This window comes from Vulpes lagopus, chromosome X (genome assembly GCF_018345385.1).
Source record: "Vulpes lagopus strain Blue_001 chromosome X, ASM1834538v1, whole genome shotgun sequence".
Taxonomy (NCBI): domain Eukaryota; kingdom Metazoa; phylum Chordata; class Mammalia; order Carnivora; family Canidae; genus Vulpes; species Vulpes lagopus.
In genome coordinates, this window is record NC_054848.1 from 20,283,561 (window position 1) to 20,305,345 (window position 21,785).

The window sequence follows — 21,785 nt, forward strand, 5'->3', positions numbered from 1 at the left end:
ATTTATTTTTTTAAAGATTTTGTTTATTTATTCATGAGAGACAGAGAGGCAGAGACACAGGCAGATTGAGAAGCAGACTCCATGCAGGGAGCCTGACGTGGGACTTGATCCCAGGTCTCCGGGATCACACCCTGGGCTGAAGGCAATGCTAAACCGCTGAGCCACCTGGGCTGCCCTCTGATTTATTTTAAACTTTATCTAGTTTCTTATTTTTTTCATCTAGTTTCTTAATAAACATAGACTATGAACCATATTATTCACATGATGGAAATTATCGTTATAGACAGAAAATTTTTGCATTTTTAATTATTTTTAAGTAGGCTCCATGCCCAGAGTGTTGCTTGAACTCACAACTCTGAGGTTAAGACCTGAGCCGAGGGATGCCTGGGTGGCTCAGCTGTGAGCGTCTGCCTTAGGCTCAGGGCATGGGCATGATCCTGGGGTCTGAGATTGAGTCCCACAATGGATTCCCCGTGGGGAGTCTGCTTCTCCCTCTACCTATGTCTCTGCTTTTCTCTCTCTCTCTCATGAATAAATAAAATCTTGAAAAAAAAAAAAGACCTGAGTGGAAGAGTTGAATGCTTAACTGACTAAGACACCCAGGTGCCCCTAGTTGCATTCTTAAGAGAATTTCTACTTGGTATAGTTTTGTTTCCTAATTTGAACTATTGTGTGGTATTATATGTTTTGTTTTATATTGATTAAGAGTCTAAATCAGTAGTGTTTGAACTCATTTCTTTAAAAAGAAAGTAGATACTGTTCCTGAGTTTTCTAAGAAGTCTGTGTAAACTGTTAAACAACACAGGCAGGTTCTCAGTTTTTAAGGAATTAAAATGGAATTATTTGAACACAGCTTTTACTGATCACAGAAAGTATGGAACATAAAAATTTGCATTTTGCCTCTGCGACTGTGAGGTATGAGCTGCAAATTAAAAGACATCATATGAACCTTGCATCAATTAGGATGAAATAAAGTTTATTCCAGCAATCTGCTTAGCAGCTTTGTTAATGTCAAGGCTAATGAATGCTGCTGATGAATACATTCCTGGAGAAGAAAGGACCCCAATCGGAGGTAAGCTCATGATGCCTTCAATTAGAGACCAGAAAAAGAAAGGGCAAAGAAATTCTGTGCATATGAAGATAAATCCTCTAATTTGCGTTTGTTATAATGTTATTGGCTGCCGTCTTTTTCTGACTAGGGTCATAATATTTATGGATTTGAACTGGAAGTGCTCCTGCAGAGAATTAATGTATGCAAAGTTCCTCACTGGTCCAAAATAGGTCGACTGAAGCGATCCAACATGCCGAAGCTTGGGGTAATAATAGTTTTCAAAATCTTACTTCTTGACTTGGCTTCTTTATATGGAGTGGGAACACACTGCTTCTTTGACTAAGAATTGTTTGTCTTGTGATAGGACATTTTAACTTTGACACTAACATCTTTTCCTTTGAATGCAGTATTTTATTGGTAGAAGCCACTAGTAGTTTTTAAAATCAGCTGTTAGAATGTACTTATTACCTCTACTTGGGCATTATCGAAGCTATAGTAGCCCTTAGAGCAGTGTTACAGGGTTCAGAGATTGGTGAGTGTTACCATTCAGGATGGGGAGGGGAAGGAAGAGTGGGAGGGAGCTGATGTAGAATGTGTAAGAAGGCCATGGGCATTAGTAGCCCTGTCACAACAACTCCCAATTTCATGTACATACTTCTTGCAGGGGTAACAGAACTTGTTCAAGGTTGCAAGGCTAGTATGGGAAGAACTGAGGTTTTGAACCTGGCCTGTCTTGACTCTTAAAGCCTATGTATTTTTTGTTCTACCTGCTTGTTTCACTTAAAGAGGTTTTGGTGGTTTTTGAATGAAGCCACAATCATTTCCTAAGCCTGAGAGTGCTCATTGCTTGAAATCTTACTTTACTTAAAGCTTAGAAGTCAAATGAGCATGTCACCTCATCAGAGAACTTAGGAATCTATACCTTTTGTAATATTCTCCAGTGGATTCTGCTGTTGCAGATTGGAGTTGGAGCTAGTGCTCTTGCTTCTTTTCCTATTCTTATCTTTAAGGTGAAAAAGTTATTAACCCTCATCCCAGCATTTGATTTACTAACTCCTTATCCTTTACAGTTTTCTTTATATGGCATCTTCCAAGTGAGGTCTACTGTGACTACCCTATTTAAGATACAGCCCCCCTAAATTCCCATTTTCCTTACCTGTTCTACTTTTTCTCTTTTCTATACGTTTATTAATCCCTAAAACTCTGTAGTATCTTGCTTTTGATACCTATTTTTTGTTGTGTATTTCAGATGGAGATCAGGAATCTTTTCTGTTGTGCTCATTGCTATCTTCCAGGTGCCTAGAACAGTGTCAGCCTCTTAGCAGATGTTCAGAAACATTTGAGTGGTGGCTGACTGGGTGAATGGGAGATTGAGAGTTTTCTCATTGTAATTCTGAGCTAGCTTCAAATGAGTTAGAACAGAATGTTCTCAGTGTGTGCTCGTCCATGGGATTTGCTTTTTGTCCTCCCCATGTAGGGCAGGAGTGGATTTGGTGAAAGAAATGCTACCTGTGGCCGAATGATCTGTGATGTGGAAATTTCAGCAAAGGAATTGATTCGTTGTAAAAGCTACCATTTGTCTGAACTTGTTCAACAGATTCTGAGAACTGAGAGGGTTGTAATCCCAATGGAAAATGTACGAAACATGTACAGGTATGATCCTGGATGCTTTGGAATTTGTCTGTCTTGAAATGAGCAACAGCAAGAGACCAGCATCACCATCAGGCTGGAGGAACGGGGAGTGTGTGGTATTCTGGAGGGGAACTGCTTTCCTGTCAGAACCAGCATCTCTGTTACATTAATAATTTAATTTATTTTGCCTCTTGAATTATTTTAATTTTATCAGTGTTTCTTCATCTCCATCACTTATCCCAGCCTCATCCAAATGTTTCCTAAGAGCAGTTTGGAAATTGATGTGATATTGAGGTTTCTACCCTTAATTCATTAATTCAGGAGATAGGTTACTCTTTTGGAAATAGAAAAACTGAGAAATCTTTAAGTTATGTAGAGATATTGATTATTTCTTGTTTCCATTTTTATTGAAGCAAAATTGACAAATAGAAATTGTATATATTTAAGGTATACAAACTGATGTTTGATAAATGTACACATTATAAAATAAACACCACAAGCTGATTAACATATCCATCACCTCACATGGTTACTAATTTTTTTAGTGGTTACAATACTCTGGATTTACCCTCTCAGCAAATTTCAAGTATATAATATTGTTAACTGTAGTTGTATTGCTGTATATTAGACCTCTTGAACTTACTCATTTTGTACAACTGAACCTTTGTGTTTATTTTCTAAACAGTTTTTCTACTCCTCTTGCCGCTTCTCATTTTCTTCCTGCCTGTTCCTCCCCAGTCCTTGGACCGCTTCTCTTTCTGACGATGTTCTCTAGGTGATCTCATCGAGTCTCAGGAATTTTAATACCATGTAGGTGGTGATGCTTCCTGCTTGGGTATCCTCTGCTTAGATCTCTCCCTTGAATGCCATACTCCTGTATCCACCTGCCTGTTTTACTTGATGTCCAATATGAACCTCCAGCCTTATTCAGAAGCTCAGCTCCTTGAGTGACAGAAGTTCTCTTTGAGTGACATCTCTTTTTTTTTCTAGTACTCCTGGAAACCTCCAAAGACGTGTTTGGCCCAAAACCTTTGAGGTTTCCATGATTCCTCTTTCTGATAGATATCCCATGTTTGAGCCATCACAGAATCCTGTCAGCTTTATCTTTAAAATATGTCTAGGTCTGACTACTTCTTTTCCCTTCCATTGAACCCATTCTGGTTCAAGCTACCCTCTTTTTCCCCTTGGATTAGTTAGTCCTATATCAGCCTCTTTGTTGGTCTCTTTGCTTTTGCCCTTGATTCCTTGCTCTCTGTTTTCAACCCAAGAACCAGAGTTACCTTGCTAAAGTTAAGTCAGATACTGTACTCTGCTCAAAATGTTCCAGTGACTGTTTCATTCAGAGTAAAAATCAGTCCTTACTGTGACTTACAAGGTCCAATAGTGTGTCACTCTACCTTGAACTCTGTCCTTCTGCGCTCTACATCATTCTTTGTTTCAGCCACTGGTCTCCTTCCTGGTCCTGGAAGTGCCAAATTTGTGCTCAGCTCAGAGCCTTTGAATGTGCTGTTCTCCTTGCCTGGATGCTCTTCCCTCAGATATTCATTCACAAGGATGGCCTCCTTACCTCTTCAGTTCTTTATTCTAAAGGAACTCTTTCCTAGTTCCGTAACTAAAATTTCAGTCTCTGCTCCTGACATTTAGTGTTTCCTTTGGTTCTTCATTTTTTCCCGCTTAACACTGAGCATTATATAACCTACTATATATGTATATATGTGTACACACACACACACACACACACACATGTATGTATTTTAATTTATACTTTGTCTCCCCCATGAGGACATAAGCCCCATGAGGACATAAGCCCCATGAGGACAGGTATTTTTCTCATTTGGTTACAGTCAGAATTTAGAACTATGCCTAGCACATTGTCAGCATATAATACATACTTAATTAGATGGAACAAATAAAAGGGCTTAGGTAGTTTCAGGTTGTAGTTAACACATAATTTTACTTTGTATTTATGGGATTTTTGTATGTGAGTGTGTGTTTTGGAGAAGGGCATTGGGATTAATGACATGAATGAATTCGTGGTTTCAAACCAACCATTTTAAATTGTTTCTAAAGCCAAAGTGCTGTTGCTCTGAAGTTACTCATAACAAAAATTTTTTGTAATATTTTGTGATGTTCTGATTATAGTCATTGTTTCTTTTAATTACTTGATTGTTTCATTCTTACTTTTCTGTACAGTGAATCTTCTCATCTGCTGTACCTGTTGGAACACACCTGGAAAGATGCCAGGTTCATTTTGCAGATCATGTGTGAGCTAAATGTTCTTCCATTAGCATTGCAGATCACTAACATCGCTGGGAACATTATGGTAAATTTAACTTAGAAAGGGGGAAAAAGCATTTCCTGTTGGATTCAGTGTTTGCTTGGGGTAGTTGTTATATGATAATGAGTCTAAATGCATGCTTATAAAATGAGTAACTTGTATTCTGGAAGCTGGGCTTCTTTTGTGAAATGAACTGGCTGCGAGAAGGGGAGGAAAGCCAGGTGCAGTATGTTGAAATTTTGGGTGAACATAAGGATCATCTCTAACATCTGGATGTGTCTGATGTGTGGAATGGTCTCTTTGGGAGTAAAGAAATAGCCCAAGTGGTGTCAGTATTTTAAGCTTTCTTTGTCTCTTTTTAACTATACTGCTCAAAGGAAATGTTAGAATGAATTTTGTACCTTCTTATTTTTAAAGCAGCCCTTATTAGGAAGAATGATTGTGGAGGAGGTGCTATAATTAAATTTACTGTCTCAAAGTTGCCTTTGTTTGTTACAGCTTTGAGTTCATATTTAAAAAAGAAATTCTATTTACTAGTCTAGGACGCTGATGGGTGGACGATCTGAGCGTAATGAGTTCTTGTTACTTCATGCGTTTTATGAAAACAACTATATTGTGCCCGACAAGCAGATTTTCAGAAAGCCTCAGCAAAAACTGGTGGGTCCAAACTTGCATAATGTTTTGCCTTTTTTTAATCCCCTTTTATTACCTAGATAGCTTTTTTTGCTATGATTATTTCTGCTTCTAAAATAATTAACCTCCTGTATACTGTAGAAAGCATGTCAGATTCAGTCTGTTGTGTTTTTGTGGTGATTTCCTTCTTCACGTTTTTCTGTGTGGATGAAAGTTATTTGTGAAATAGGAAAATCTTTGAGGGTAGCATTAAGTTTCTCTGATGGGTGAGCATACAAGGAAAATGTTTTGCGATCTTAGCTGTATCAAAAGTTAGATACCAATTAAACCTTTACTTTCCTTAAATGCATGAGCCTTTATTTTTTGTTGCTTTGTGGCATTTTTGTATGCTAGAAGGATCAGGTCACCACAATCAGTTTTCTAAAGTGGCCTCCATGACATTGGAACTAAAACTTAGTTACCAGTTTGTCCTCACTGATAGCAGTTGAATCAAAGGGGAAATTTAATGTTAAGATGATTCAAGTTTTTGTATTTGTTTTATATACATTATCAAAATTGGTATAGGGAATGTTAACTTACAGGAGCTTGACTTCTGAGGTATTGAATATTGGTTATTAATAAACTACTTGGGAATGAATTTTAAGTGTATGGACACTTTAAGGTCTCCAAATTAATGAGGATAATGATCATATCTGTATGAAATCTTTAGTATTGCTACATCATGATTGTTAGAGTAATGAATTTAGGAGGACTCTTTTACTGTCTCAGATTTTACATTATATGAAGCATTGTATCTTTAGTATCCATTGATTTAAAAAATAAAAGGTTTTGTGAATTCAGAAATATTCTATTTTTTTTAAACGATTTTATTTATTTATTCATGAGAGACACACACACACAGAGAGAGAGAGAGAGAGAGGCAGAGACACAGGCAGAGGGAGAAGCAGGCTACATGTAGGGAGCCTGATGTGGGACTTGATCCCGGGTCTCCAGGATCACACCCCGAGCTGAAGGTGGCGCTAAACCCCTGAGCCACCCAGGCTGCCCCTGAATTCAGAAATATTCTAAAGTAGAATTTGCATATTTATTAACTCCAGGATATAGTGTTTTGGCAACTCCCATGCTTGGCATTCATTTGGGTTTGTGAACATATTACAGTAACTGTCATTCCCCCTAGGTATCTAAAAGCAAATAATGTTTGTTAGAATTGTGTACTGCAGCTGGAAAAGGGAGAGTCATAATACTTCTTAATAAGTTAATCAGTTGCTGGCTGGTGAAGTTCTCTTTCCCTTTGATATTAGGGAGATGAAGATGAAGAACTTGATGGAGATGCCAATAAATACAAGAAAGGACGTAAGAAAGCCGCTTATGCTGGAGGCTTGGTATTGGACCCTAAAGCTGGTAAGGCTGCGCAGCAGGTGGGTTTGTCCCTGGTGTTATGGAATTTTTTTCATGCAGACCTAGGCTTGAGAAACTGAAAGACCTGAAATTGTATTTTGTAGGTTAGAAATAGGTCTTTTAATGACCTTATTTTTGTCTTCTGTTGATGTGAAAATCTTGTTGGCCAGTCACCTGACATGAATCAATATGAATCTTTTTTAACTTTTTTTTCCTGGACATTGACATTTAAATTCTGTGTGATTTTCATGTATCATGAGATACTCTGTTTAAAAATTTTTTTTCAGTCATTTAAAGATGAAAACACTATTCTTGGCTCATGAGTGGTACAAAAAGGCAGGGGGGCACGCTGATTTTGGTCTGCGCATAGTTTGCCAACCCCCAGTCCAGTATATAGCTATTTGTCTTGTGGTAGAAGCACCTCTTTCTCCTCCCATGTACTCTAGAGAGTGGGCTCTGCCTCTGCCTGACTGCCTGGACCAGTTCGTTTGCACAGCAGAGTTCAAGAAAGTACAGACAGTAACCACCAAATTGAACTTTAATAGCAGAGTAACTACTCCCTCTTGTTGTTAATGGCAAATAAGATGTTCTATGGTACACAGAGCTGGAAGGGATCTTTTTTTTTCAATCTTATTAACTTTAAATTTTTAAGTGTACAGTTAAAGTAGTGTTAAGTATATTTACACTGTTGTACAGGAATATGAATTTTATGAAGTAATTTGAACTCTGAGTAGGAGACCTCTGACAAAAGTGATTTATTATTAGTTGTATTGAAACAGATCAGTAGGGATCCCTGGGTGGCGCAGTGGTTTGGCGCTTGCCTTTGGCCCAGGGCGCGATCCTGGATACCCTGGATCGAATCCCACGTCGGGCTCCCGGTGCATGGAGCCTGCTTCTCTCTCTGCCTCTCTCTCTCTCTGTCTCTCTGTGTGTGTGTGTGTGTGTGTGTGTGTGTGTGTGTTACTATCATAAATAAATAAATTAAAAAAAAAAAAAGAAACAGATCAGTAGTCCTTTGGTGTTAGATAGAGCTGGGCTTAAATTCTGCCTGTGTGATCTTGGGCTTCCTCTTGAACCTTTGTAAGCCTCACGTTCCTCTTCTGTAAAATGGAGATAAGAATAATACCTACTCTTGAAGTTAATATAGCACTGTATGTTAACTACACTAGAATTTTAAAAAAAGAATAATATCTACCACACAGAGACTTAAGGAACAAAGTGATTGTTTAGTATAGTGCTCGACACAGAGTATGCTATCAACATATGTTTGCGGCTGTTTTTATTTTCTTAATAGTGGACATTTATTTTTGTTCAGTTTCTTCTTAAGGTGAAGATACTCTTTGTAAATGTCCTAGAGAAACATAGTAGCTTTCTGTTCACTCTTTGCAAGTAAAAAGGGTGGATCGTTCCACTGCTGACACACATCTCTTGTCTGATTTAATACCATTTGTGTACAGGTAAGTGGGCTTCCCGTTTTATTCTTAGGAAGTATGATGATGAAAAAATACCTAACTACTCACAGGTATGGATCACAAACATTTTGGGGGTGAAGGTGGCATGGTAGGTGGGAGGGAATACTTGCCTAAAGGAGAATTTTACATTTTTTTGAGATGGATATGACACCTATCTGAAGTAATTGATAGGAGAAGGTGTTTGCCCATCATAATGGTGTACTTGGGGACTGCTGCAGAAAGGATTGTTCGTTGTAGTTGGTTTCAAGGTGAGACATGTTCTCTTCTTGCCTGTTCTTTTGTGACTTCAGTTTTTACTCTAATACAAGTCATTTTTATAGAGTGATAGTAGATGACTTTTTTCCTTTGATAGAACTCGCTGCTTTGAATAGTACATTGTTTCTAATACACTTTGTTGTATAGTACTTCTGATGTTATGTTTTGACCAGTCTGCTTTTTTCTTTAGCCCTCCCCCTTTTTTTCCCCTTACTTGTATCTGCTTTTTTAAAAATGACTTTCTGTTTTGTTTTGTTTTTTTAATGACTTTTTGTAATATGGCTTTTTTGTTGCAGGTTTTTATGATAAGTTTATTTTGCTCCTGGACTTCAACAGTCTGTATCCTTCCATCATTCAGGAATTCAACATTTGTTTTACAACAGTGCAAAGAGTTGCTTCAGAGACACAGAAAGTTATGGAGGTTTGTATTCAACTGAGGGCTCTTTAAATTGAGATTAAAAGCAATGCTTAAAGAAGGAAGAGAACCAGAGGGGGTTAGCATTCTAGTTTCTCCTGTTAAGGATACAATTTTTCCTTTCTTAGTGGTCAAAAAAGGTAGAGGGTTGAGTAGATGGAAATTCACAGTGGTTCCATACATTATTTAACAACTTTATTGAGATATAATTCACATAAATTTCATCCATTTAAAATATACAATTTAATGCCTTTTAGTGCATTTACTGAGTTTGCAACCTTCACCACAATTTGATGGCATTTTCATTACTCTTCAAAGAAACCCCCTATGTTGTAGCTGTTCCATCCCTCCATTCCTCCCAGACCTCAGCAACTACTAATTTTTCTGCCTCTACAGATTTATGTATTTTGGACATTTCTTGTTTTTTTTTTAAAGATTTTATTTATTCATTCATGAGAGACACAGGGGGAGAGAGAGAGAGAGAGAGAGAGAGAGAGAGAGAGAGAGAGGCAGAGACACAGGCAGAGGGAGAAGCAGGTTCCATGCAGGGAGCCCGATGCGGGACACTATATTGGGACCCCAGGATCATGCCTTGGGCCGAATGCAGGCGCTAAACCGCTGAGCCACCCAGGGATCCCCGACATTTCTTGTAAATGGAATCTTATGTGACCTTTTGTGTTCTGGCTTATTTCACTTGGCATACTATTTTCTTTTTTTTTCCCAAATTTTTATTTAAGTTCTAGTTAACATATGGTGTAATATTGGTTTTAGAAGTAGAAGTTAGTGATTCTCACTTACATATAACACCTGGTACTCAATAGAAGTGCCCTCCTTAATACCCATCACCCATTTAGCCCATCCCTGGCTCACCTCCCCTTCAGCAACCCTCAGTTTGTTCTCTGTAGTTAAGAGTCTGTTTTCTGGTTTGCCCCTTTTTTCTCAATGTTCATCTGTTTTTTTTTTTTTAGATTTTATTTATTTATTCATTAGAGACACAGAGAGAGAGGCAGAGATACAGGCAGAGGGAGAAGCAGGCTCCATGCAGGGAGCCTGATGTGGGACTAGATCTGGGGTCTCCAGGATCAGGCCCTGGGCTGAAGGTGGTGCTAAACCGCTGAGCCACCTGGGCTGCCCTGTTCATCTGTTTTGTTTCTTAAATTCCACATATGAATGAAAACATGTATTATTTGTCTTTCTCTGACTGACTGACTTCCCTGAGCATAATATACTCAAGCTCCATCCATGTTGTTGCAAATCGCAAGATTTCATTCTTTTGATGGTTGAATAATATTCCATTCTCTGTGTGTGTGCATGTATATGTGTGTGTAGGTGTTTGCGTGTGTAGATACACACACCATTTCCTCTTTATTCATTCATCAGTCAGTGGACATTTGGGCTCTTTCCATAGTTCGGCTGTTGTTGATAATACTTCTGTAGACATCAGGGTATGTATGCCCCTTTGAATTTGTGTATCAACAGGGTAGCTCTATTTTTAGCTTTTTGAGGAACCTCCATACTTTTCCAGAGTGGCTGCACCAGTTTAGCATACTGTTTTCAAGATTCGTCTGTGTTGTAGCAAGTATTAGTACTTCATTCCTATTTGTTGCTGAATAATATTCCATTCTGTAGACATGTATGTATCACATTTTGTTTATTTTTGGAATCATCTTGTTAATTTATGCAAAAATGCCTCCTGGGATTTTGGTAGGGATTGTACTGGCTCTATAGATTGATTTGGGGAGTATACCATCTTAATGTTAAGTCTTCCAATCCATGAAAATTGGGTCTTTCCATTTAATTAGGTCTTTAATTCCTTCCACTGATGTTACCTAGTTTTCACTGCTCAATTCTTATACTTCTTTTATTAAATTTATTCCTAAGTATTTCATTCTTCTTGATGCTATTGTATTATTCATTGCTAATGTATTGAAATACAACTGATTTTTGTATATTCATCTTATATGATACAACCTTCCTGAAGTCCTATATCATATACCACTTCTAATATTTTTGTGGATGCCTTAAGATTTTCTACACATAGCACCATGTTATCTGCAAAGAGAGATAATTTTAATTTTTTATAATCTGGATGCTATATATATATATATATATATATATATATATATATATATTTATTTATATATATTTATATTTTGGTCTGTCCCTGGCTGGAACCTTCAGTACAATATTGAATAGAATTGGCAAGAGAGACACCCATGTCTTGTTCTGGTCTTAGGGGGAAAACATCCAGTCTTTATTTCACCATTAAGTATGATATTCACTGGAGGTTTTCCGTAGGTGGTGTTTATCAGATTGAGAAGTTCCCTTTTGTTCCCAGTTGGTTGCATGTTTTTATCACAAAACAGTGCTGGATTTTGTCAGCCCCTTTTTCTTTATCTATTGAGATAATCATGTACTTTTTATACTTTATTCTTTTAATATGGTATATTACATTGATTTTCTGGTGTTGAACCAGCCTGTGTCTCTGGGATAAGTTCCACTTGGTTTTGGTGTATAATCCTTTTTATATGTTTCTAGTTTCAGTTTGTTAGTATTTTGTTGAGGAGTTTTCTGTTTGTATTCATAAGGGCTTTTAGTGTATAGTTATTTTTTCTTGTTATGTCTTTGCCTGGTTTTGGTAATAGGAGAATAGTGGGGATGTTATACTCTGTGTTAGCAAATCGAATTCCAATTAAAAAAAAAAAGAATGGTGGCCTCATGGAATGACTTGGCAAGTATTCTCTCCTCTTCTTCTTTTTTTTTTTTTTTTTTTTTTGGAGAATTTGTGAAGGATTCATATTAATTCTGCTTTAAATATTTGGTAGAATTCACTAGTGAAATTATCTGGTCTTAAGACTTGTCTTTTTTTGATTTCCTATTCAATTTTTGTTATAGGTCTATTCACATATTTTATTTCTCTTCGAGTCCATTTTGGTAGTTTGTGTCTTTCTAGGAATTTGTCCATTTCGTGTAAGGTTATCTAATTGGCATAAAATTGTTCATAGTACTCTTTTATAATTGTTTCTTTAAGGTCGTTAATAATGTCCTTCTTTTATTCCCGATGAGTCATTTTTTTTGTCAATGCAGCTAAAATTTGTCAGTTTTGCTAATCTTTACAGAGAAGGAACTTTGGTTTTGTTGATTTTTCTTTATCTTCTATATGTCCATTCTAATCTTTATTACTTCCTTCTTTCTCCTTTCTTTGGCTTACTCTTATTTTTCTAGTTTCTTAAAGTAGAAAGTTAGGTTATTGATTTGAGATCTTTTCTGTTAATATAGTTACAGCTGTAAATTTACCTGTAAGTATTGTGTTAGTTTCATCCCGTTAGTTTTGTTATTGTCACTCATATCTTAATTGTCAGGCCCCTCTCCCATCAATCGACCATTGATCTAACTTCTGTCACAATTGTTTAGTTTTGTTTATTCTAGAACTTAATATAAGTGGAGCAATATAGTATGTAATCTTTAGTGTGTGGCTTTTTTGTTCAACATGATGTTTTTGAGATTCATCCATGCTGTTGCATTATCAGTAGTTCTTTCCTTTGTATTGGTGAGAAGTGTTCCACACTTTATCTAGTTGCCCGAGATGAGCTTTTGGGTTTTCAGTGCTTAGTTATTATTTTTTTAAAGATTTATTTATTTTAGAGCGAGCGAGCAGGGGGGAGGGGCAGAGGAAGAGGATCTTCAGGCAAACTCTCCACTGAGCTTGCAGCCTAACATGGGGCTTGATTCCACAAGCCATGAGATCTTGACCTGAGCTGAAATCAGGTGTCAGACCCTTGACTGACAGTCACTCAGGCATCCCGTTGGGTTTAGCTATTATTATTTTTTATTATTTTTTATTATTTTTTAAGCTATTATTATTTTTTAAAGATTTCATTTATTTTTTCATGAGAGACACTGAGAGAGAGAGAGAGGCAGAGACAGGTAGAGGGAGAAACAGGCTCCCTCTGGGGACCCTGATGTGGGACTCAGGTCACACCCTGAGTTGTAGGCAGATGCTCAACCACTGAGCCACCCAGACATCCCTGTGTTTAGTTATTATTAATAAAGCTGTGAACATTCTTCATATCTTTTTGTGGACATGTGCTTTCATTTTTGGGGGTAGATACCTAGGCAGTGAAGTTGCTGGTTTGTATGGGAAGTGTAAGTTAACCTGAAAAGAAATTGCCAAATTATTTTCCTTAGAAGTTCTACTGTGTTACCCACTCCCACTAGTGGTGAATATGAACCATGCCACATCATCTCCAATACTTGATAGTTTCATTCTTTTAAATTTTGGCTACACAAGCCTTTGTTACTGGTTCTCACTAAATGGCCCTTTTAAAGGAATCTTTTTGAATTATTTCACATGGATTTTAATCTAACCAGTGACTAGTCAACAGTTTTATGTAGGTCTTAATAACTTAATGTGTGGTTCTTCATGTATAAAGCTTATATAATTGACTGTCAGTAGGGAATTTTATTAGATGTGGTTCTCTAACAGTAAAAGAGGTCAAGTTATATGTTATCTTTATATATTGTTTTTCTCTATTTTTTGTACATGTGACAGAAGATGTCTGTTTGCCCTCTTGTGCCTTATTTTCCATGTCTCTTAATTCTGACTGCATGCTTTGGGAGCTGTTTTTCAGCCCCAGTTCTGTTGTCCTAGAATAGAGAATCTTAAAGTCTTGGCCCAGGCTGGTCCCATCAGCTGTGCCACAGGAATGGGTTCACAGAGTACAAAATGGCTGCTAAGGATGGGCCTTTCTGTGGGACTAGAGGATAATTTTACAGAGAAGATATTGGGTAGACATCCCCAAAAGGTAGTGACTACATTGGATAAATAATATGCATTGAGCTCTTTCCTGCTACTGTGTCAGCCTTGTGATAATTGTCATGATCCAACCTCCTCCATCTCCCTCTACTTTTTTGTTCATTTGAGCTTTCCAGTTTGGATTCTGGATAAATAATAGAATCACTTAAGAGTTAGAAGACACCTTCAAGGTCATCTAAGAAGTACTATACATGAGCCAGTTTATAGGTTTTGTATCATTTTACTCTGTAGTATCTCAGTTGGTCTTCAGAATAGATAGTGCCACACAGCTAGTGGTGGGAGAGCTGGGCATGGATTGTAAATTTCCTGACCTCAGATCCTTCCAGTTCACTTTTTATCGGACATCTCTAGTTGTAAATAAATTGGAATGTGTACCAAGATATCTTTAATAGGTTTGCTATCATTGTCTGCTATATCGGAAAACAGTAGGTCCTATTACTATTGTAAGATTGTTTATCTAAAAATATTGATCTTTATAAAACCAGATACTTTGTAAAGGCTGTTATCAAATGGCATTGAGTTGACATACTTGAAGACAAGAGGTTTATTTTTAATTCTGAAACTTTGAAGGGATAAACATGCCTGGCTTCTCTTTGTGGCCTGTTAATAGAATTCATGGAAGCATCAGAAAGATCGTCTAATGCTTTCTCTGCTCTCTTCTTCTGTAAATTTTATTTTTTTTTTTATTTTTTATTTTTTATTTTTTTTATTTTTTTTATTTTTTTTTTTTCTTCTGTAAATTTTAATATCAGAAGACTGCTAGTTACTTTTCTAAAATGTTGCTATTTTACCAATTGCAAAGCAATTTGCAGATGAAAGGTATTACATAGATGTTAAGGAATTTGGATATATTAATTTTTAGAAACTTTTCATGGACTTTTTAAATATGTGTTTCAAATTCCTAAAAGAAATTTGCTGATTTAGTGTTTAGGGTTTTAGTTTTTAGTCTAAAACACTTAAAATAATTGCCACGATTTTTCATATTTGTAAAAGTCTTATGACGTTTTGTTTGGGAGTATATTTGACTTAAAACCATAGTTTGGTTTTGTTTGTATTTTTTTAAAATCCTAGCAGTCTCAGTGTTTTTATTTTAAAAACAATTTCTCTGAACATGTTGCTTGTCAATCTTGTTGAAGAGAGGAGTTATGTATAAAAATTGATCCCTTTAAATGATACTGACATTAATCAACAATGAGAGGGGTGGAGATACTGGGAGTGAGGCTGAGAGAAGTGGGAGAAGAGGCCAGTGGTAACTTATTTTCAGCTTTTTCTTCTCCCACCTATGTGTTTTTGACCTATGCTTATGCAGGAAAGTAGTTTTTCAAGATTTGATCATCATGTAAAGTTTCCACAAAATATTAAATAATATTTTAGTAATTTGTTTTATAAAAGTTTGATTTGTCTGAAATTTCTGTTGTGTGTTTCTCAGGATGGAGAACAAGAACAGATCCCTGAGCTACCAGACCCAGGTTTAGAAATGGGCATTTTGCCCAGAGAGATCCGGAAACTGGTAGAGAGGAGAAAACAAGTCAAACAACTAATGAAACAGCAAGATTTAAATCCAGACCTTGTTCTTCAGGTATATCTTTTCACTAAGACATCTGAGTGACAGTCTCAGCTTTCAGAGTTTGATTACCTGGGAGTGATTTAAACATGATGCTGTGGACAATTGGGTGGCTTATTTTAAGTTTGTGGGTAGGAAACCATTCAAAAACACTAGAATGCCTCAGAATGGAAGACCCCTCTGTCTGCAAAGCAGTATCTGAACAAAATCCTTCTGGAAGCTTTGGAGTCCGTGTTTACTTGCTTATAGAAGGTCAGGGAATCATGGATTTGAGAGGATGGGTTGAGTTGTTGAGAGTGTTTTTTTTTCCCAGGGGTATTGAGGGTTTCTCTTTCTCATTGGTGTTATAAAAAGACATCTCATGTAATGATTAAACATCTACAAATATTGTTGTCTCTTGTCCCTGTGGTCTACAGTATGACATTCGACAGAAGGCTTTGAAGCTAACAGCAAACAGTATGTATGGCTGCCTGGGATTTTCCTACAGCAGATTTTATGCCAAACCACTGGCCGCTCTGGTGACATACAAAGGAAGGGAGGTAAATGTAACATCTCTAAAAATTAAGAATTTCTTTTTTAACTATTATGTGTTATAATGTGGGAGAGCCAAGTTTGTTACCTGTTATAGAGCTTCAAATACCCCTTTCTTAGGACATATTGGAGACAGATAGTTTTTTAAGTAAGGATTTATTCATTCATCCATTGAGAGAAAGTATTTATTGTCTACTCTGTACCAGGCATTGTTAAGGGGGTAGACTGTTGAGCAAGACGTAAGATCCTCCTGCATCATAAGGGTCACATTCATTCTACGTAGAGCAGGGGGTGTATAGAGTGGCATGCATTGGGGACTTGGAACTGGGAGGAGGGTAGTTTGGGAAAATAGACTGTAAATAAGTGAATAAACAAATACAAAAAAAGAGAATATGGTAGAAGTAAATGCTGTTCAGATAATTAAAACAGGGTGGTGGGCTAGTTTAATGTTAAGATGGCTAGTTTAGATTGGTCAGGGAAGACTTCTTTAGGAAGTAGCATGAATGAGAGTAAAGTGATATAAAGGAACTAGTTTGGTTGCTAATATGTTAGGTTGCATTGTGAGGGAAAGGAAGAAATCAAGGAGGATTGCCTCCGTTTTAGTCCTATAGCTGGTTAGCTTATGGAGCCATTTATTAAAATGGAGAGATCTGGGAGAGAGGAATTAGGAATTCTGTTTAGGCTTCGAGATTTGTAATAGATCTCTAGGCATGTAAGGTAGGCAGTTGGATGTAGACGTCCACAATTCCAGGAATAGATGAGGAGTGGAGTTATGGATTGAGAGTTATTGGCTTTAGAAAGATGAGCCAGATACCAAACAGATTTGAGATACTTCACTTTGTAAACACTATAAGCTTCAGCTGCTTGAGCCCCACATGTGTGGGTTTTTCTTAATTTGTAAAAGAATAGTTATGTTAAATATTAAATTCCATTTCATTCCAGTAAACTATTGATTCCCATCAGTGGATTTGAGACTACTCAGTCTTAAGGAGGTAGTTCATGGTTATGGATAGAATGTTCATTTTGAGATTCTGAAATCAGAATACTCAAGCGTAGGGGTTGACAAAAGTGTGGCCCAATGGCCAAATCTAGGCAGCCATTTATTTTTGTTAATAAAATTTTACTGGATCACAACCATATTTTTTTATGTTTTATCTGGCTGCTTTTGCTTTATAAGAATTGAGTAATCAGGGTCAGGACTTGCATGTCCTGCAAAGCCTAAAATATTAGCCATCTGGCCCTTTTTCAGAAAACATGTTTCTTTTTTTAAAGATTTTATTTATGTATGTATGAGAGAGAGAGAGAGACACACACACACACACACACAGGCGAAGCAGGCTCCCTATGGGGAACCCAAAGCAGGACTCAATCCCAGGGCCCTGGGATCATGACCTGAGCCAAAGGCAGGTACTCAACCACTGAGCCACCCAGGTGCCCCAGAAAACATGTTTCTGCCTTAGAGTCTAGACCAACACTGTCCAGTAGTCTTTGAGATGGTGAAAATGTTCTCCACCTGCAGTATATAATATAATAGGGCTGCTACTATATTATAGTAGGCCACTAGCCCAAGTGGCTAGTGAGCATTTGATATCTGGCTAGTGTTGATTTTGAGTTTTATTTAATTATAATTAAAATAAATTTAACTTTAATTATCCGCATGTGGCTAGTGGCTCCTCTCTTGGTCAGTGGATGGAGATCTAGCTGGCATGAAACAATGTTCAGAGCCACTCTTCTGTTGACAGCCCTATCTCATAGACTTGGCTTAGGGTACAGTGAGGAAAGGCAAAATGTGTATTAAACAACAGTGATATATAAGAAGCTTCCAGATGAATTACTTCATTAAAACCCCACAATTCAGTGATATGATTCATAACATTCCCGTTTTGCAGATGCAGAAGCTAAGACTCAAAGAGGTGAAGTATAACAAGTGACTTTTTTGAATTGGAATCCTTATTTTCCTGATTGTAAGGCTTCTACCACAGTAGAGTTGTCTACCCCATCTCATGATGTCTTTCATGACTGTGCTTCTGCTTTATATTTTACCTTTTATTCCCCAAAGGACATCTTTTTTGATACTCATTTGAAGACACAGGCCCTTTTTGCATGGGAAGATATAGGTATTTTAGGGGCTAGTTGAAGTGAGAGAAGGATGTTTTCAGTTTCTTAGGCTAAGTTTACTTTAAAATTATTTAAATTTTATTTCTGTGTATGTATCCAGTGGCTTCTGATAGAATACCATCTTATTTTTGTATTAGGAAATGCACTCACTATGCCCCAACTGGGTGATAATACATAGGTTGACTATTGAGATTGGATCAAGGTTACTCTTAAGTTTCTCACGAGAGGCAATAGTTGACAATTTACTCCCTTGGAGAGTGCCTCTTGCTGTTGGGAAATCCCTGTTGTTACATTTTCTGCATTGGCTCAGAAATCCACAAGCTTAAAAGGGCACTGTTGATAATGATAAGCCCCAAATTTGTCCAGCGATCTCCCCCACTTCCCTAATCCATTGTACTTTAAGGGCAATATTTTTGTTTAGCTTGATCTTTAATAAAGGGTGTTTAAACCCAATTTTAATTTTTCTGTTATATAAAATATAGCAGTAACAAATCTTAAACTATAAAAGGAACCCTCTGCTCTCTCCGCTAAAAAACAGTTTCAAAGAAATCTAGAAATAATCATATGTGATTTAAATTCTTGGTTTCTACTTTCCCCCTTGTCTCTTTCCCCTTTGCTCCTTCCCACAAATAAAAAAAATATAACAACTGTGGAAAGTCGGTCTTGAAAGTAATGTGAGGTTAATGAGAAATAATAATTACACAGTTGCTCCCTGGAAATCTTATTCTAGAAGAAGATTCAAAGCCACCTACAGAAATTATTTCCTAAAATAAAACTGATTGTTAAAGTATTGGTGATAATTATTAGCACTGGTGGATAGAAATATTCTCTGTGGTAATCGGTCTTTGGGTTTACTAGCATTTTCCATATATACTATTAGGCCTTTATGATTTCAAATGTTTCTTGGTTATTAAAAAGGTAGGAGGGGTGAAGTGTAAAATCAGAGTCAGTTGGCTGAGATTTTGGAATACCTTTGTAATTTATCACACTTGTTTTTTTGGTAAGAAGATGGAGTGGACAAAATAATAGAACAACCTGAAGATCTTAGAAGTTTGCTTGTTTGCTTTTCAAGTTCTTGTAGGATAAATTAGATTAAGGTTCAAGTGGAAATGAATGAGAAGGAAACCTGATAGCAAGTCATCTTCAGATGGTAAAATTTTACATTTGAATATGTCTGGGGAGGCCGTAAGCCTGCCCGCCTCCTTTCTTGTTTTTAAGTCTATTTTGTATGTGCTCAGTTTTGTTGGAATCATGGAGGTTTGGCTCTGGTGACCTAATAATTTCTGTAATCAAATGTATTATGGCTGCTAGAGTACTCAGGGTAATTACTAATTGTACTTTCATAAACAGGTTTATAATAAAAATGCTAATAGTTGTGTCAAATGGACATCAATATTGTCTTTTCCCAGGTGTGATTTTTCACACTTTAAACTCTTCTGTGATTTTTAATTGCTCGGTGGTAGAGGAATTAGTTAATGGTTAAAGAATTGTATGAGGGACCTCATAGCGTGCAAGTTACTTAAAAAATAAGGAAGTCAGTGTTTCCAGAGAAGTAATATGGAAACTTAGTTTATAGACACTCAAAAGTGAATCAATATAAGTATCACCTGTATTTGTGTTTGTTCTCTATGTATGGAGAGAGACATAAAAAGTGATACTGGGCAAGTTGATAGTGTTAAGTAGACTTAGGTTGTAAACTACGGAGACAACCGCCTCAATTGTCCTCAGTTGTTGTCCTCAGTTGTCGTGACTGGTGTGGTAATTGAAGTGATTGTTCACTAGATGGCGATAGACACCCTGAGATCATTAATCAATTAAGGGTTTTATTCTGTGAACAATAGTGAAGGCCATTTAGTGACACAAACCTGTCCAAATTTTTGACTTTAATGAATTTTGAAACTGTTAAAGGCTAACCCTGGATCAAAGGATTGTAATACTCTATTTAGTGTTTAAAATAATGACGTTTTTTGAACTGTAAGTTTTTATTGATAAGAAGAATCATTGAATGTGTCCTAGCAAGCAGATTCTTCTATCACATAGCTAAATTCATACATCTTGCCATAAGGCTACAATACATGACTCACTTGGCCTCAGTATCAGGCTAATCTAAAGAGAATTGAAATGATTTTGATATATAATTTCACCCCTTAGGGTTTTTTGTAAAGGGATTTTAAACTTACTCTTTACTTAAAAGCATACTCCTTGCATAATCCTTAGTGTAATGGTAATATTTGTCCTTATGGAATAATTAGTACTGTACTCTGTTATTTCTGTGCTCTTGATAACAACGATTTTTGATCTGGATTTCTGGTTGCATTTTAAAGTGAACGTATGCTCTCATTTCAGTGTAGAGCCCATGTGTTGTTAGTTTCTCACCCAGTAGGCTGACATGAGTCTTTGCCAACTAGTTGTAGACTGCCTAGCTTTCAGTGGTGCTCAGAGCTGAAATTTGTACATTTAGAAAATGTAGCCAAATCATTGCATGAAAACATCGCAGTCTGGGTGAGCCTTACTGGGAATCTTTTGGCAATGTGCTAGCACCTGTCAGAAGCTCTTCGAAATGGTCCCCAGGACAGAGGGTTTAGCCTCTGTTGGTATCTGTGATGAAAGAAGAAGTGAATCTGGAGAATCTTATAATTAAGTACTAAGGGAGACTTTCATCTTTATCTGGAAAAAAGAGAAAATTTCGCTTTTTCCAATCTTTTTTCCTTAAAAGCATAGTTTTTTTTTTAAAATTAAAAGCAGTAAAATATTATATAGACATCTAAAGACTGGTTCCTTCCCACCATGTCTCTTTTCTTTCTCTTCTTCAAAAGTAACTGCTCTCAGGGTTCGTTTTGTGCTTTTTGCCCATGGTTTTTTGCTTTTACAACAAATATTTATACCTGTGGTACATTGAAAGTTTTTACCATTTATGTGTCATGCTATACATATTTTTTTTTGCTGTATGCCAAAAAAATTTAGGGAAAAGTAGGGAAAAACCCTACTTTATATTCTCCTTTTTAAGTTTAATCTCCTTTTTTATTTACTCATGTTACCTCTTGTATAGTATTTCAGTGAATAAATAGAGCACAATGTTTTTTTGTTCTCCCATTGTCCACGTTTTTGGGTTTCCAAGTATTTCCTATAATTTTTTCCCTTTATAAACAATGCTACAGTATAGTGCCATATGTGCAAGAATTTCTCTCCTATATTACCAAGAGTGAAATTTGCACATCCACAAGCAGTATGTGATTTTATTGATAACAGCAATCATTTAATTTACAACAGCAAGCTAATTCTTTCAAATAGCTAAATTCATATCTGTGTCTGTAGGATCACTAAACTTGATCCCTCAGTCACATTATCAGAGGTTAATCTAAAGAGCATCAGAAATGATTTTGACATTCATTTTTACCTCTTCGATTTTTTAAAAAGATGTATTTATTTATTTGTTTGTTTGTTTGTTTGTTTATTTATTTATTTATTTATTTATTTATTTATATTTTTATATTTATATTTTTATTTATGAGAGAGCACGCACCAGCAAGGGGAGTGGCAGAGTGAGAGGGAGAAGCAGGTTCCCTGCCTAAGCAGGGAGCCCAATGCCGGGCTTTATCCCAGGACTCCGGGATCATGACCC

General features: G+C 36.6%; 1 protein-coding gene and 1 non-coding gene across 2 annotated transcripts in view; both read left to right on the plus strand.

Moving 5' to 3' along the window:
* The window catches only part of POLA1 (DNA polymerase alpha 1, catalytic subunit), a 308,927-nt gene that overhangs the window by 41,416 nt on the left and 245,726 nt on the right, over positions 1-21,785 (plus strand). The window contains exons 19-26 of the mRNA XM_041742017.1: positions 1,200-1,316; positions 2,529-2,704; positions 4,877-5,006; positions 5,499-5,618; positions 6,896-6,995; positions 9,016-9,140; positions 15,380-15,529; positions 15,931-16,053. Of these exons, the coding sequence (XP_041597951.1) occupies positions 1,200-1,316; positions 2,529-2,704; positions 4,877-5,006; positions 5,499-5,618; positions 6,896-6,995; positions 9,016-9,140; positions 15,380-15,529; positions 15,931-16,053 (1,041 nt within the window). The remainder of the gene's footprint in view (positions 1-1,199; positions 1,317-2,528; positions 2,705-4,876; positions 5,007-5,498; positions 5,619-6,895; positions 6,996-9,015; positions 9,141-15,379; positions 15,530-15,930; positions 16,054-21,785) is intronic.
* LOC121483715 lies at positions 8,287-8,415 on the plus strand. The gene has a single exon (XR_005985825.1).